General features: G+C 40.5%; 1 protein-coding gene across 1 annotated transcript in view; it reads right to left on the minus strand.

The window, feature by feature from the left end:
* The window catches only part of STARD13 (StAR related lipid transfer domain containing 13), a 283362-nt gene that overhangs the window by 155174 nt on the left and 110927 nt on the right, over window positions 1-17261 (minus strand). Inside the window, exon 5 of the mRNA XM_088159560.1 lies at window positions 7860-7893. Within this exon, the coding sequence (XP_088015686.1) occupies window positions 7860-7893 (34 nt within the window). The remainder of the gene's footprint in view (window positions 1-7859; window positions 7894-17261) is intronic.

Consider the following 17261-nt stretch of genomic DNA (forward strand, 5'->3'; position numbering starts at 1 on the left):
ATGTCAACAGCTTACAATTCATGAAGGCTGGAAGAGCAGCTTCAGATCCACTTAATAATACCCACGTGTAAAGCAACCTTTTGGCCATCTGTTTTCATGAACTTGCCTTTCCAATTGCTCTGCCTTCATAAAGACACAGAGCCAAGATCACAACTGGCAGATGCCATTATATGCAATGGAATTATATATGGGATGGCTTTGGTATGTCTTTTGCAGCCCCAGTCTCCTCCTCTGGCTGCATTTCAGCAGTGGCTTGACAGCATGGTGGAATTTACTAATTTGTTTATGCCTTGTGCTGAGCGCTCAATAAATACCAGCAACTCTATGTGCATTTCTGTCATAGCAACACACTGGCCTGGGTGGAATCTAATACAGAGAACAGGAAGGGCAGAGACTGGATGGTTTTCAGCTGAAAAGCCTTCTAAAGCAACCCTCTGTTTCTTCGTAGTTGACATCAACACAACATAGCTCTTTGTCCTCCTCTAGTGGTCCCATTATATCTAGGGAGAGGTTTATGCAGTGATTACTTCCTTCAAATTAATGCAGTCATTACTGCATTGCAAGCTCATTGAGGCTCATGCCTACAGGTCCTGTGCTGGGTTCTGATATGAGCCACAGTTCCATGGTGCTCAGAGAAGTGGGAAGAGGTGCCTCTGCTCAAAGCCAGTCACAGTCACACAGACACTGCGTGTCCTTGAGCCACGGCCATCTCCTCTGAGCAGAGCTGCACCACGGCAGGTTATTCAGTAGCAGGAAACAGTGGCATGGTCTGACTGTAGCACCACAAAAGGTCCTGTGCTGCAAAAGCCCAGAAGCTGACTGCTTTGTTTGATTGCTTTATTGTCCCAAATACTTTGCAGTGTGTTCCAGCCAGAAGCTTTTCTTTGTGTTTTCCTGCCTGAATTGCAAACAAAGAAACAAAATCCATCTTATGTGCTGAGCTGTTCAGAGAGATGATGCATGTCACTCTGATGCAGCACAAATCCTTAAACATTAATCCTTAGGAGCAGCTACTAAAGAGTTAAATAACAAAAGCTGAACCTAAAGAATAGTTGCAAGGGAAATGTTCTCTAATGGGAAACACTAAAATTGTTGGAACTGCTAGCCATTAGAAATGCTTTATCTGAAAACAAAAGATTCCTACCATATAGATTATTCTTTGTGTGTGTCTCAGCTGTAATGCTTAGTTAGCATAATAAAAAGCTAAAGGTTTATTTTGCTGTTTGTATACTTTAACACTGGTTACAGGCTGTCTAATCATTGAATTTTTGCAGTTATGTATTGCACAGGAAATAAAACATGAGGACATAGCTTGCATTGTGGCTATCAGAGAGGTCTGAGGGAAAGGTCTAATCAAAACAGAAAACAAATATACTTTTAAATTATTATTATTCAATGAAAATTTTCCAGGCATTTGTTGCTTTTGGAATAAATGTTAAATGGCAAAATGTGCCCTCTGCCATGACTCTTGGAAGCCCCCAATTTAAAACAAGTTGGCTGCCCAGGAGCAAGGGAGTTGAATATGGCTGTCTGTCTGCAACATTTGTCAGGCAATTGTTCAGTCACAGAAAAAAATGACTCAAGAATCCTGTGTCTCCATGAACTTCATTGCTGGAAACCAACACAACCTAATTCCATCAGAGGCAAAACTTTAGAGCAATTTATCAGTCTGAATTAGATCACCTTTTACAGCAAGTTTCCTGTCATATCTCGAGAGTTGTTACAAACCTAAGCTCATCTACCAGCTGCTTAGTGTTCAGCTCTCCTTAGGAGCTCAAGCTGTAGCCAAACTGAGTTACGAAAAATGCTTATAATATCTTCATTCTGAAATGACCTATATTTTGTACAATTATGGAATAGATATTATTTTTAACATTTATCATCTCTATTTTCAGTATTTTTCTTTCTTATTTAAAATGAGTCATGGAGCAGGGAACTAGAGAAAGATATTTATAATAACACTGAGTAGTTGCATGTGTATAAAATGTTTATATACATTGCTGCTTTATTGTTTTAGAAATGTCATATAAAATTCAGAGTGTTTCTTAATGGATCAAGCTTTTGTTTATAATTAGCATGCTAAAACATATAAATAATAAACATATAATTAATAAACATATAAAATATATACACATAAAGCATAAACATATAAATAATAAACACATAAACATAAATTTCTAATCTATACCTGGCTGTTATGGTTATTTTTTTTAAGAAACAGCAATATCTCATTTTCCTCTTGCTTTTGAGAGCAGGAGATCTCAGTGTGCCCTCAGCTGCTCCAATACATTAGTAAGAGTTGACTAGCAAAGGTTTGCCTTTTTAGAAGAACAAAGAAGGGCTTTATTCTATCATTTCTGATTATGAAAGGAAGAGGCATTCTCACTGCCTAATTTTGGAAGCCAAACTGATGCTGCAGAAAAGTTAGAACTGGAGCCAAATGAAATGACCCTCTGATGCACGGACTGCAGGACAAGCACCAACTCTACCTACTTCTAATTTGAGTAATACAGGGCATAACTAGTTAAGAGGCCAAAGCCATCAAACAGCTGGGTTTATTCAGTAGTTTACTTTCAGTCCTCAGGAAAACAGACTGTTTATTTTTCATTCCAAAGTAAGCACCTCCACTTCGTGCTGGAAACATGTCAAAGTGACCCCACTCTGCTTTCTAGTAAGTGCATGGGATCATTAGATGAGGATGTTTTATTTTCCTCAGTTATTTGAGGTCAGGTTTTCATTTTGAGTAAACTTTTATAGCTGGAGTAATGACAGCGTGAGACACAGTGCCTAGTGACCTAGTGACCTAGGTCTTGCAAGGCACTGCTGAATGTCTAATCCAGCTGCTGCTCCCCCCTGAAGAGGATGAGCAGAGGGGTGTTACAGTCACAACCTCAGCCCCACCACCAGCAAACTTGCCAGACATCCATGGCAAGAGAAAGGCTGAAAGAGATCACCTCCATCCCCCCATGAGCAAGAGGAAAATCCCAGAATAGGATACAGTTCTATGAGCCACATCCATTTCTCTGTTCAGAGTGTGATTAGCCCATAATTCTTGCTAAGGGACTGCAGCAAAGGTAAAATAAAACCATGAGCATAAAACCTTAAATAGCTAAGGAAACATAAAAATATGCAATCAGTTGAAAGTACTGCACTCAGGTTTGATTTTGTGATGAATCAAGCACCTTCAGTTTCTAACAAGAGCCAGAAGGAGTTGCAGCTCCCTCCCATTTCCCAGAATCAGGCCCGTTGTTGGCAGTTGTTCATATACAGCTGCTATATAGCACAATTCTGTTTCTTACACTGTGGAGACCTCTCCTTGAAGTCAATTTGTATTATGCCTGGGCAAATATTGCACTATCAGGCTGCTCATTAAAGCCCTGGGACTACTACTGCCACTGTTTGAATTTTGCATTATATCAGTCAAGGATACACAATTATCTGTGGAGTACTTCTGAAATGGCCAAGGTCACATGAGGATTTTATCGTATTACTGCAGTGCACCATCTTCCTTGCCAGCCCATTGCTGTTCTGCTACAGACTACATTACCATGCATCAGCAAATACACGAGCACGCTGCTATATTTAGTGTTTCATACATACCAGTAAAATAGAGGATGTGTCAGCTTTTAATCCGACTTCAAATTTTTGTCAGCAAAGTGAGGGCTCATTTTCCCTACCAGTGATGAAGTGTGCTCTGTGATAGTCATCTTGAGTTATGTGGTGATAACTTCAAAACACATTAGGCAGCTAGAATGCTCAATCTGAGTGGAATGTTTTTTACTAAGACATATACTGAGGATAGCAAGAACACACAGCATCAATCAGCCAGGTTTTAGTAGTGATTGCTACAGGCTACCTACAAACCCAGCAGCAATCTGATGGCAAGAGGAGCAGCTATGCAAGGTGTTCTCTGGGTACCACAGCAGACAATTAGGACCTCCTACATTGCAAGGGCAGAAGACATAGGTGGTGCAGACTGGGTTTGGTGTTATGTACCTGGCAATATGAGAAGAAAAGCATTGATGATGATGACGTGAACAGAGTGGTCTATTGCACGGCCATGGGACCAGGACAGTCCTATTAATGGCATCATCTCTTAGTGACAGCAGGAACGTGGTTTAATGGCTGAAACCACAGGTACCACCAGGATAGCCACATTCATTCTCAAAAAAAGCAGAGTTCAGTGGAACAATCTGGAGTTTTCACAGGTCTTGGTAAAGCCACAGAACAGGGTATTTTCTACATATTTGTAACACTTGCTTATTAATGCCATCACATAGAAGCAGTACAAGTGTGAATTGCCTTGCTGTCTACTGCTTTTGCAGAAAGCAAACAGACAACTTGCTCACCTCAGGCCAAGGGTGAGCCTGTCTGTGTGAAACCAGCTTTTCCACTCCAAGCTGCTTGTCCTCTCTTCCAGCTGTCCCTGGCACTTTGCTAACTACATCTCAAAGGGTGTGGGCAACACCACATTTCCACCCTAGGTCTAAGTCCAAATAACACTGTATTTCCACAGTAGTGTGAAATTACATAAGTATATAAATTTCCAAGTCTTTGTGGAACTCCATTTCAGCCCAACCCAGAGCTGTCCATCCCAGCCCCATGATGCTGTGACAGGGCTGTTCTCTGCCACAGCGCTGCCAAACCATGTGACCCAACTTGCAGACTGACATCCCATCCCATCCCATCCTTGGCCCATCCCTGTCCCCAGGCCTCATCCTGGAGCTGTCTGACCTCTGTTCCTGTGTCTGCCCCAGTCCCCAGGGAGCCACTGGCTCATGCTACATCCTGTCATGATTAAAGAAAACAGAAAGCAGAATAAAAGAATAGCAGAATAAATTCATGCCTCTAATCTCATCATTATTTAATTTTTTTCTAATGGTTAGATCATCATTAATTCCAGTGCATACACTGTTATAAGTACCAATGCAATTACATCTGGAAGTAATGACACAAGGCCTGGCAAGCCTGCAGTGACACTGCCAGCAATGCTGGTACTTCAAATCGGGTTCCCTGTTGTGGCTGGGTGCTCTGTGCAGCTGTAGCTTTTCTTAGACACATTTTGGGTATCCTGCTTAACACATTCCGAGGCTCCCACTACAAATCCAGGTAAAGGAAGCCCCAAAATATTGCATTTATTTGAGGAAAAAAGAAACATAAAATTAATCAAGAGAGAGAACAGCATTCCAAAGGGCAGGTTTTTTCCCTCTCACACACAAAAATGGTTTACGTGGAGAATGACTGGAAGCTGAGGACAGCCCAGCCTTGGAGAAAGGGCTGCAGCAGCTTTGAGCCACCCTGTGCATCCCCAGCTCCTGACAGGGTGGGGTTATAGGTGCTCCTCGGTGGGGAGGCCAGGGTGACTCACTGGCACTCTGGGAAAAGACTCTTTTGGCCCCTGAGAGCTCTAGAGCTCTCACCAAGAACAGGGTCAGAAGAATAATGACAAAACAGAAAGACTAAGAAGTAAGGATGTAAGGGGAGAGTGATGCAGAAAACAAAGTTGAGTAGAACAGTCAGTGCTGTGTTCTGTGTGAGGCTGATGCAGGCAGGACAGGTTTTCTCCTCGTGCAAGAAAGTCCAAAATTTATTATCCAGAAAGTATAGAAAATATCAGAAATGTTCAGCAACTGCAAATCTGGAAGAAACCCTTGTCCCTCAGTTCAAGACATAGATTTGCCCTTTTTTGTAATTTAAATAATGTTTTTTCTTTTTATCTTTCCCTCTTTTTAAAAATACTTCAATGTAACAAATTTCAAAGCTGAAAGTTTCAAAGGTAAATAAAGATTAACACTTCACACTTTTAAGACTGTTAAATCATTATATGTCAAGACATGTGTGCCTATTTTACAGAAACTATTTGAAAGAGAATGGATGCTAACCTTTTCCTATAAAATGTTCTATTTGAAGAAATGGACATCTTCTGCCAGAAGAATTTTAATGATAAATTTATTACCAGCTGTACCATATGCTAGATTTCTATGACTAAAGTTTCACCTCAATGACCAAACTGTGTCAGAAAATGACCTGTCATTCTTCTTTCATGCCTGCAGTCATCAGATTTTCAACCATCATTCTACAGTTCTAATATTAGGATGAGTGCTAAAACTTTATCTCTTCTAGTGACAAAATGAATATTGTCATAAAACTAAAACAATTAAAAATCAATCATACTATAAAATAGGAACACTGCTGAAATAATTAGTTTTATGTAAAAGGCATGTAGCATTGACATGTTTTCTTTATAAAGTGAGCCTTCAGTGGCACAGAGAGGTTTTGATCCAACAATGAATACAATTAAAACAATTGCTCAATCAATCTCAGAACTTCTGAAATATTTTAGTTTTGGAAAAGCTCAGGCATGTGTTTCATTGACAAATACCATCATGGAATAAATCCACATCCAAATCATAAAGCAGGAAAAGTTAATGTGTGTACAGCTTGAATGAAAATATGTACATTTACACTATGCTCAGCAGCCTTCATGTTTTGTTGACCTGAAGTTAACTACATGAGGGTGGAGTTGCCTATGGAGACCTGAGTTTTCTAGCCCAGGGTTTATGGAATTTTGCTAAGCCACCACCTTTTCCAGCAGAGCCACTGAATCAGTGAAATTAGCTCCAAAAAGTTCATCTGATGAACTGCAGATGCAGTTTAGATCAAAGACAGATGCAAGAAGAAATCACTGAGTGAGCAAACTGGCTTAAACTAGTACTTCAGGCCAAAAAAAAAAAAAGATGCAAAGTCATCTAGGGACAGAGGGGTAATTACAGCAGCAATGTCCAATTGCTTTCCTTTTAATTGGCACACATTGCATACATCCTGACTAACAAAACAGAAAATGCAGTCAGAAATGGGTAACTCCAGAGGTCAGTTGGTTTATGACTGAAAGATTTCTAGTTGGCAAAGACCTTTGTGGGAAGGAGTATTCATCTAGACTTTGGGGACATTTCTTTTTGCAAAACTGTGAGGCTCTTATTAAACCCCAGTAACCCACATTCTGGGAAGCAGTTCCTTTTCTCTGTATTTCTTAATTGTGCTTCATTACAATTTAATAAGAACATTTACTCTCAATTAAGCAAATCATCCAAGCAGTTTCTTATGCCTGTTGCAATTAATTGGTTTTGTCAAATGCGGGTTTAATTGTGTGTTAAGTATCTTGCTGAACCAGGATCTGTGTGTGTACATATCTATCTATCCAAACCTTTTCTTAGCTCCTGGCATGATAATGTATGTGCAGTTCAGGGTATCCGAGTCTTTAGCTCTGCTTACTGCCCTGGTCTTGGTGCCTTGCTGGCCCTAATAATTCCTCCATAATGGTCAAACTCGCTAATGCTATTAATATTGAAAAATGCTTCAACCAGATAGTGGGCTTCTGCTAAGGGTGAAATTAGGAATTGTGATTCTGCCACTTGGGACATGTGGGTCCCAAGGGGTTGTTAGATTTTTTTGAAAAATATGTCTCTGTAATGAGCCTCTTCATCAGATTTAACTGCTGAGTGACAACTGAGACAGAAAAAGCTCTGAGGAGATCCTCATCTGGACTCACCTCACACACACCCACACCAGTGCCATGGCAAGACCTTGAGTCCCACTCTGACACCAGTAACAAACGCTTGGGTTTATCTCCATTATTTCAGAATCTACCTTGCAAGGTGCAAGTCAAAAGGTGATGAATTATCAGCTTTCCTAAGAACCACCTTAATCCTACACCAATAGGTCATCAACAGCAGCATGGAAACGATTGTTACAAATTCACTGAACACTCATTTAATAGCAGAGACCCCCTGGGTCCTCCATCAATACACACATGGTTACACAAACCACCAAGAAATTTTCAAGAAATTATGCAGCCTTACCTGCTTTTTCCTTGCACAGCTTCTGAAACAGCATCTGTAAGAAAGTGTTTTTCTTTTAATAATGGTATATTCTTTTCTTCAAATAAGTTACACATTTCAAAATTACAATCTATGTAATTATTAATCATCAACATCTTACACAAGGCACAAAATCCAGAGATTATCAATAAAAATAATGCAGAATTGCTAATTTTGCTTGCTAATGACAAGCTGGCATCCATTCTCAAATCAGGTTTACGTGTTTTGCAGTGAGTGAGTCTGGGAGCATACTCTACAAGCAGAGGATGTGCTGCAAGGATACATGAGGTGCAGCACACAGGAACATGCCTGAAAAGGTCTTGCAATGCTAGTGGGGCTCAGGGAGCAGACAGGCTGCTGAAAGGTTGTGTAGGCAGCTCTACTGATGGGCAAGAAACAGGACACTGTGACCTGGGAAAGGTAGATGAATGTTTCCTGTTCATCTGTGACCGAGAGAGTTGCTCTGCCTGAGGCTCATGGGCAAACTGACCTGCCATGTTGTTTTTTTCATATTTTTCACTTTGCTGCTTTGAGTTTGCCGTGCTAAATGAAAGGAGTGCCATTAACACCACACTTGGATGCATCTCTTGGTCCATTACTTTTCTCTTTAATAGCTTTCAGTGCCCAAATGAGGAGGTTGTTGACAGTGATTAAATGCACTTCCTTTCATAGATCCATCAACTCTCTCAGCAATGCAGGCTGTAAATGAAACTAGCATAGTGGGTGAAACTGCATCTAATTTTTTTAGAAAAATTAAACAGAAGGGTGAACTGATTCCTCCAGGTACTAGTGTGAAGTGCCCAATATGCAGGCATCTGAAAAGACAGCCACTCCTGTGCCTTGCAGTGACACACTCCCTGTTCTTGTTATCTGCTTGACCCCATACAGACAACTGTCTGCACCTTTCCATCAGATACACCAAGTGCTCTGGTATCTCTTCAGTCAATATTGCTTCTGCAGCCTTGATAGGAATCTGTCTATGAAAACATGCTTTTTATTTACATTTTATTTAATGAAGAATTTTACTGAGATATTGGAAAATTCCTCCTCTGAGCATGCAACTGAATTGATTAGGCATCTTTCTTAATAATAGGGAAAGCACAGCTAGGCTATATTTTTTTGCCTTCTGCAAAGCAATTTCATTCATAAAGAGCCTCTTGCTCCATTGCTGCCTGAGCAGCAGCTGAAGCTGACCTATCTTTAGCCAGCAGGGATCAAATGGAGTGGTCACTTTTGATGGGAACATAACAAGTGGCTGAGTCCAAGTCAGGTTTCATGAGCGGCAAAGCATCTCGTTTCCACAGAAAAGCAGGAAATTCAGGCACAGGCTGTGTCAATTGGCAAGGGACAGGCAGGTCCCACAAGAGTGTCCCAGGTTTTTGGGAGGCCTTTGTGAGTGAGGCATATTATAATGTCTCTCCACTCTGTGAGCTGCAGTGTATCAGGGGTAGGCATCTGATTTTTAGCATCACAACTCTGGCGTAAGCCCAGTCAATGCCTAAATTGCTATACTGAATCTTTGGATAAACACATCTTGAAGAATACATAAATGATATGTGAATCAAAAATAAATATGTCAGTCCTTCATGGATAGCTGGTTTGTGTGTTCTAGTGCTGCCAGAAGGACAGCTATTAAAATCATACCCAGGCTATGTTAACTTCCAAGATCTTTTTAGGATGCCATACAAATAAGGATGCAAATTATTGCTGGAACAATCCCAAGTGGCAACAGAAAGCTGCCAACTAAAAGTGATTTATGGAAATGATAAAACACTATATAACTAAATGTGTAACAAAATACATTTATTTTGGAGGACTAGCAACCCATCTGAACAGCATGGCACCAGCTAATCAAATATATAGAAACCGTAGACCAAGAGAGTACAACTCTAGCCAAAAGACTACTGTAGCACCTGCTGCTATGAATAATAAAGAAATCATTAGCGTACAACTCCAGCTGTAACAATTTTGCAAGTGGAAGTGTCAAACAGAAGCCAAAGATAAACACACTCTGCTGATATACCCATGTTTTATTTGCTGAAGCATGTAAACCAGCCCACAGAAACCAGAAATGTTCAGATGCTGGGTCCATTCCTCCCCCTCAGCAGCCCCGTGTTTCAGCAGGGCCGTCCCACATTCACCTCTGTGAGCAAAGGTCTCCAAAAGCTTGCCTGGGCAGTGTCACTCTGTGCGCTATGATCAGAGCAGGATGAGCCCCAGTGACATTAATGAGGCAATTGTGCTCTCAGTGTTGGTGCAGCTAGCTCAAGAAAGGCTGTGGATCTGTTCGTGGGAGAAAAGTGGGCATGTCATATTTATGAAGAACTTGACACAGCCTCAAGTTTCACCAGGGGAAGTTTTGATTGGATTTTAAGAAAAACTTCTGCACAGAAATCATTGCCAAGCATTGAGACAGGCTGTTTGTTCAGGGAAGGGTGGAGTCACCATCCCTGGAGGAATTTAAAAGACGTGTAGATGCAGATGTGGCACTGAGGGACATGGTTAAATGGTGGACTTGACAGTGTTAGGTTAATGGCTGGACTTGATGATCTTTGAGGTCTTATACAATCTAAATGATTCTGTGATTTTGCTGAAAGGCATTCTGTGTGGAAACAAATTACTCAACTCCTCAGATGAAGTGGAAGTGAAGGTAGAAGCATAATACCAGCATTATTAAGTCAACAAGGAAAATACACATGTACATCAAAAAAACTCTTTCTCCTATGTATACATAATCTTTCATGGTTATAAGTGATCAAGGCATGGAACTCATCAAACAACTGGATTAAACGACTTAATAACATCCCAGAAAGCTTATTGTCACATAAAAGCTTGGTTTTTGGACACAGATTATGAAATGGTTGACTTGAACAACTTCAAAACCATTTTAATTTGCAACAGCACAAGGATTCTGCAATACCAGCCAATCCTGTAATATTGTACGCAATTTCAAAGAAAAAAGACCACCATTTTGCATCTAAGTCTTTTTCTTCCCTCCTCCCCCTCAACCTCTATTAGTTATTAGCTCCTTTATGCTCCCATTTCAAATATGTCCATATCTTTCACTGATATTTCTGAGTACCTGTCAAACTGTCATTATTCACTCTCAGGAAATCACACCTTCCAAAAACAAATAAAAAAGGTAATTAGTGTATCTGTTCAGCATGCAAATAAGTCTTCTAGACATTTAATAAAAAAGCCAGAGAATTTATTCAACATAGATATGGTATCAAAAATATCACTGCTATCAAATAAAACCTGGCATTTGGACAGGACTACTTTATATCTGCTGTTAATAAAAAAGGCTTTGGATTCTGTCAGCTTATGTTCTGTGGTGAGCAACCGGCAGCACCACTCTGAAACTTGATACTCCTTGCAGAGAAAAAAGGAAAAATCTGTATGACTTCCTACTGGTTCACTAATACTGAAGGAAAGCACTCTGCACTGAAGAAGGTCTTGCAAAGTAAAACGACTGCAATTCATGCTGGTTCTTCATTCTAGCAATTTAATAACCTTCTAGGTGTTAATTAGAGTGACATATAGGCAGTTTTAAAGGAGGAAAACAGCAATCCACATGCAAAACTCAATCATCTGCGTAGCAAGTTTATTAGATCCTTTCAGAAAGATGTTGACACAAGGAAAGAAAATCCTAGTTACTACTTCAAAATAAAACTCTACAGCCCAAAAAGGGAAGTAATATTATGACACTCAGCAATGTTAGCCTGAACTTGAAGTTACCTAGCCCCTGCAATGAGATCTTCAATCTGAATGACACTTGCAAGTTCCCTAGAACACATTAGTCAGCTGAGAATAATGGCAATACTGAAGCAATTCCACAGAAAATACTGCTGAGACTGCTGTGTCAGAACTTTGATTTCTCTCAGAGACTTGGCACCCATCTTTGGTGCAGGGTTGAAAGTGCTGCTGGATTTTAGTGCTTAAGATGGATCCTCAAAGGCTCATAATTTTCCTTTAAAATACAGCCACTGCAGAGGTGTTTATTAGAGACCATATCTAATATATGGCCTGAGTGGTATTGGAGAAGTCACTTGTGGCACGGAAGACAGATCTTGGTTGGATGGGATTCTGCCTCCTACCTGTTGCATCACAACACGTTGGCCTCCACACCAGGTTAGAAAGTAGAGGGAAGGTGAAATTCTCCATTTCTTCCATTGAACCTGAGATACTGTGTGTTGGGGGTTGAATGCTTCGCTTTTCTTTCTGTGGAATTTCTCCCATTGTTATGCTAAGTAATTGTGGCTACACCTTAAAACGACAGATAATGTTCTCTCGTAGGGGGGTGGCTGGAGGGGGAGGGGGGGGAACCAGAAAAGGAAAGGTGGGATAGGGGGGGTCTGGAGCGGGGGACGCTCTCGCTTGGCTCCTGGAGTGGGAAGACAACCTGGGCTCTGCTCTGGCATCTTCCCCTGTCATCCCAGCGCTGAGATCCACGCTCCCTGCCTTTGGACATCGCTCCGCTGCTCTCCCAGCTCACCCTACTATCTCCGGACACTCTGCTGAGCACCACGACCGACACCGTGAGGGGGGAGTAACTTTCCCCATCCCCTCTCTCCCCTGGGCCGCGGCCGCCATCACCCAGCCCTCTTCAACTGCGCGGGACCTGCCCTGCCCCCACAGCACCGGTAACAGCACAGGGAGACGGCCTGCGGCCAGAAGGGACTGGAGCGCAGCTAGACTGTTTCTGTTGCCAATTTTTATAGCTGTTGTTGTTTTTTTCTGCTTTGTTAAATACCAGTAAAGAACTGTTATTCTCATCCCCATATCTCCTGCCTGAAGGTGTCTGAATTGGACCTAAAATAATTAAAAGGGAGGGGGATTGCACTCTGCATCGTAGAAAAGGGGCTCCTGCCTTTCCTTAGACCATACCTGTCTTTCAAACCGAGACACTGTGCTGCAAACTATTCATGATGTGGTCAAAGACAGAAGATGAAACAGCTCCCCAGTCTGCAGTCAAGCAAGACTTCTTGCATGTTCACAAGAAGAGTGGCCAGCAGGTCAAGGGAGGTGATTCTGCCCCTCTACTCCTCTCTCATGAGACCCCACTGGGAGTTCTGCATCCAGCTCTGGGGATCCCAGCACACAAAAAATGTAGTTCTGTTGGAATGGACCCAGAGGAGGGCCACAAAGATGATGAGAGGGCTGAAACAACTCTCCTAGGAAGACAGGCTGAGAGAGTTGGAGAACAGAAGGCTCTGGGGAGACCCCACTGCAGCCTTTCAGTACTTACAGGGGGGCTTCAAGCATCTGTAAGAATTCAGAAGACATAGACATGTCTTTTGAAAACTGTAAACTTAATATTCTGAGCTGTGTTCTAAAAAGGTAAAAGTAAATATTGCCTAGAGATATAAAAGCATATTTAATAATTCTGCACAGCTGTTAAAGAACACTTAATGAAAATTTGAAAATTATTTTTCCTAGTTTGGTATTTAGTTGGCAAAATTACCCTCACTCGCAGTTTTTAAAATGCATTTTACTTTAGCCTAAATATTTATTTTATTTAATTTTGCACCAAGATCAATGCTGGTTCAAAAAACTGTCATAGAAAGAAAGAGTTATTAAATTGCTTTTTTGTGTTTGCTACAAATATGTACGTATTTCGCCAATGTACTATTGATAGAAGTTTAGAAAATAGTGTGACATTTCTTATGGCTGCTGTTTTGAAAGCTTTGATCAAGTAGAAAACTGCCTGGAAACTATTTAAAGTGAAAGCTTTTGAACAGCATAAAAAAAAAAAAAAAGGTTTACAATAAGTGGAGCAGGGCAATAATAAAGTATATAAAAAATGAAAACCATTTCAACAATGTTCCAAGTAAGATTAGAAGAAAATGAGTTACAAGACTAACAGTAAAGGAACATGCATTTCAGTAAGTGATTTATCATACTTATCTAAAAGAATTTATTATATTAACAGACCAGGGAGATTTTACTTCTAGCAGCTGCTAATATGATTTCCAAGTGTCAAGCAATTACAGCCCCGGGGGTTATAACCAAATTGTTATTGAGGAGGTTACAGTTCCAACATGTGAGGAGCAGCCACTTGCAGTGAGTGCTAGGGTGTGCCTCTATGGTATTTTTTACTGTATTAAACCATTGTCATTGCTCGTTTTGCCATCAGATTGGATGATACCATTCATCCCTGTGGCTCAGGTGGCCATACTTATTTGTCTTGCACCAGCATTAGCACTCATCTTGATAAATGGGAATCAAAAGCAGCAGAACATTAATTTTATCCCGAAACAGTTTCTGCTGTTTAATTTGCTGCTTTCATCATAAGAGTTCCATTACAGCTCCATTTCCTCTGTCTCACATGTTGCTCTAATGCAAGCACTTTGTTTAATACTCTGTAATCTTGGTGTTTTTGCTGTCATTCACTCTACATTACCTTTGCTTCTCCTATGATTTCCCCTATGGGATAAAATGACTGTGTTTACTATTCCATGGTCTTGAAGAGTGAAATATCTGATCCCCTAAATTTGGCCCCAGTACAACTAGTGGAAATCTGAACATGAAATTTTTCCTATTATTTAATGGTTAGCAAAAAGCCTCCGTGTTGACAATAGCCTCTTTGTTGCTGATTATGCCATATCACATAGGCAGGTATGCTCAGATACCACCATTTACATTAGAGTAAAAAAAATGCTGCAGTAGTTTCCAACTGATCCACAAATCCCACAGAAGGATGAGAGCAATAATATGGAAATCAGTAGAAGTGGTAATTTAGAGCTTGCAACTATTGAGGACTTTTTCCACACTCTTTTTCCATTCAAAAGTTCAATTGTCATGACTTTTCAACAGAGAATGTGAATTATCAAATAAAAAAGCAAATTGTTAAATGTTTTCATTTTGTTAACTTCGAGAGAAAAAATTATTTTTGTGTTGAGCCATATAATAAAATTTTACAAACTGGCAAAGCATTTCACAGAAGAAAGACTATTTCTATCAATATTTTTCATTGAAACCATGAAAAAAGGGCACCAAGGTATCATAAGTTTAGAAACCTTTTTCACCTTCAAGGATTTTATTATACCTGTGATTTCGGAGGTCACTGCAATTAATTTAGAAAATACCTCTGAACAGGTAAAATTATTATTTTTTAAATATTATTTTGGATATGTATATATTTAAAACTACAGAAGGCTACTTTGCTGTAATGTGTCCACGGTAATTTTCTTAAATTTTCGGGGATTCTGTACTGTGCTCATGGAAATCCATGTTCTAACCAAAGCAAGCTGTGAGAACAGCTTCTGTGTTGTCCCTATTTTGCCCTTTGTGGCCAGCTGGATATACCTGAGAGACAGAACACAGATGTTTCACTGCAGAAACAGATGCCCCTCGGCCCTTCAAGGTGACCAGGGCAGCCAAACAGGTCTGGTTCCACCTGGTGCAAAGTGGTGATATATCCCCATTCTCTTTCACTTACACAAACTCTCAAAAGCACTTCCCACTTTTGTGCTTTTAGATATGCTTTAATAGTAGCCAATATTTTAAAATCTAACCTGACAGTTGGGTATTATGTTCTTGCAAAGCAGGTACAGGCAACCTCAAGATTTTAGCCAAGGAAACAGCTTGTGGAATATGTATGCACTTTTGGTTTGCATCGTGTCCTAAATGTTCAGTTCATCCTGCCCAATTCTCAACACCCACCCTTAAGGATCACTTCCTTACAGGATACAGTTCTCAGCAAATTCCATCCTGATAAAATCAAAAAATCTCCTCTTCATTATGCTTTCACCTTTAGCAACTCCCAGAAGCACTTAGTCATGCTGAACTCTCGACTCTGCAGCAGGACTAACATCAACATTCTCAGAACTGTGCAAATAACAATTAATGCTCAGTCCTGTGCTGAGATAACCAGCCATGCTTCTGTATAAACAAAGACATGAATAAAAACTGGAGATAATGTAGTTGTCACAGCATATGTGTGGGAGTCAGGTGGAAATGTGATGGAGTGGAGGTGGGAGGAAGAAAGACAAAAAAGAACAGCAATGACTGCCTAACGGAGATGAACAAAAATGAGAGGCCAGAGTAGCCCCTGCTTTTTACAATCCTGGAACAATACAGTGAGTCACACATTGCTATCATTTTTACCCTCTCGAGTAGGAAGAAGTGCTATATCTATTTTAAAGATAGAATTAAGTGGGAAAGGTACAAGAGGTCACACAACAACAAAGAGAGGCATGAAAGCTGGGGACTGCTATCCTGCTCTGGGAAATGAGTGACTGCTAAAGCAAACAGCAGTTAGCAGTAATCCATGGCAGCACATGAAAACCAAGCCCTGTGAGCTCTGGCTACAGCTGTGGTGTTATTTTAGCTTGGCCCACAGCAATACTTAGCTGGGAATGAACTTCAGACTGCCATTAGCAGAAATTTGTTTGTTTTCACTACTGAGTGTCCACAGAAACGTTTCATGATGGCTAGGCTCTAAGTGGATATCAGGTATTCTCCTTCACAGTCATCACTGTGATTTAGTCTTAAACAAAAATGCACTTTTCCCAGTAAACTGATGTATTAGCCATCAGTTAAAATCTTGGTCAACATTTTAGGCTTCTTGAGGAAAACCAACACAGGTTTGTTTAGTGGTAATTTTTCAGTTAAAGGTAAAGTAGGGATAAGTGAAGAATAAATTGTTTTATTTTTTTTATTTTGTATTTATTTTTATACACTAACTGTAGTGGTGTATTTGATTCAACACACCCTGGAGACACTGAATCTAGAAGTCTTCTCTACAACATACACATCATGCACCCTAACCACCCTGTCCTCCCCTCCCCAAGTAAGCATATGCATACATATATAGACACACATGCTTTTAGGTAATATGCATGAGTGTGTGAACCTCTGATTCACCCACCCTAGCAATCTTTTCCCTGCAAAAATTGCTGAGGTTGTGAGAGAGCATAAATTTGTGTGCTCACATACTGAAGGGGCTGGTGGCTTAATCTGTGACCCCCAGCAAGTCAGTGCAGCACTGACTGAACTAAGAAATGAATGTTCTTCAGCTAGTCATGAACATCTCCACTGCTACAGTGACCCATGCATTACTGCTATCCAGAGCAAGCCCTTAAGCAGTTTGGTCTCTAACTTCTGCAGCTATCTCACTCCTAATACACAAGTATAACTGCAAGTCAGAGGTGTTAAGGTTTCCACAGCCATAATCATATTTTTTAATTTATAATTTACTGTCTTACAGACATCACAAAATGTCTGTACAGAAGTATTGACCTTGACTCTTCTGTGTCACATCAATGTTTAAAATCATTGGCAAAAGTCACAATGAGGTACTTAGTCACCTGCATGCATTCTTCTCTGACAACAGGAGAAAGCAGAAATTTGTTAGGAACTAGCTCTAATTTCCCCCCCTTG

This window comes from Sturnus vulgaris, chromosome 2 (genome assembly GCF_052056855.1).
Source record: "Sturnus vulgaris isolate bStuVul1 chromosome 2, bStuVul1.hap1, whole genome shotgun sequence".
In the NCBI taxonomy this organism is placed as follows: Eukaryota; Metazoa; Chordata; class Aves; order Passeriformes; family Sturnidae; genus Sturnus; species Sturnus vulgaris.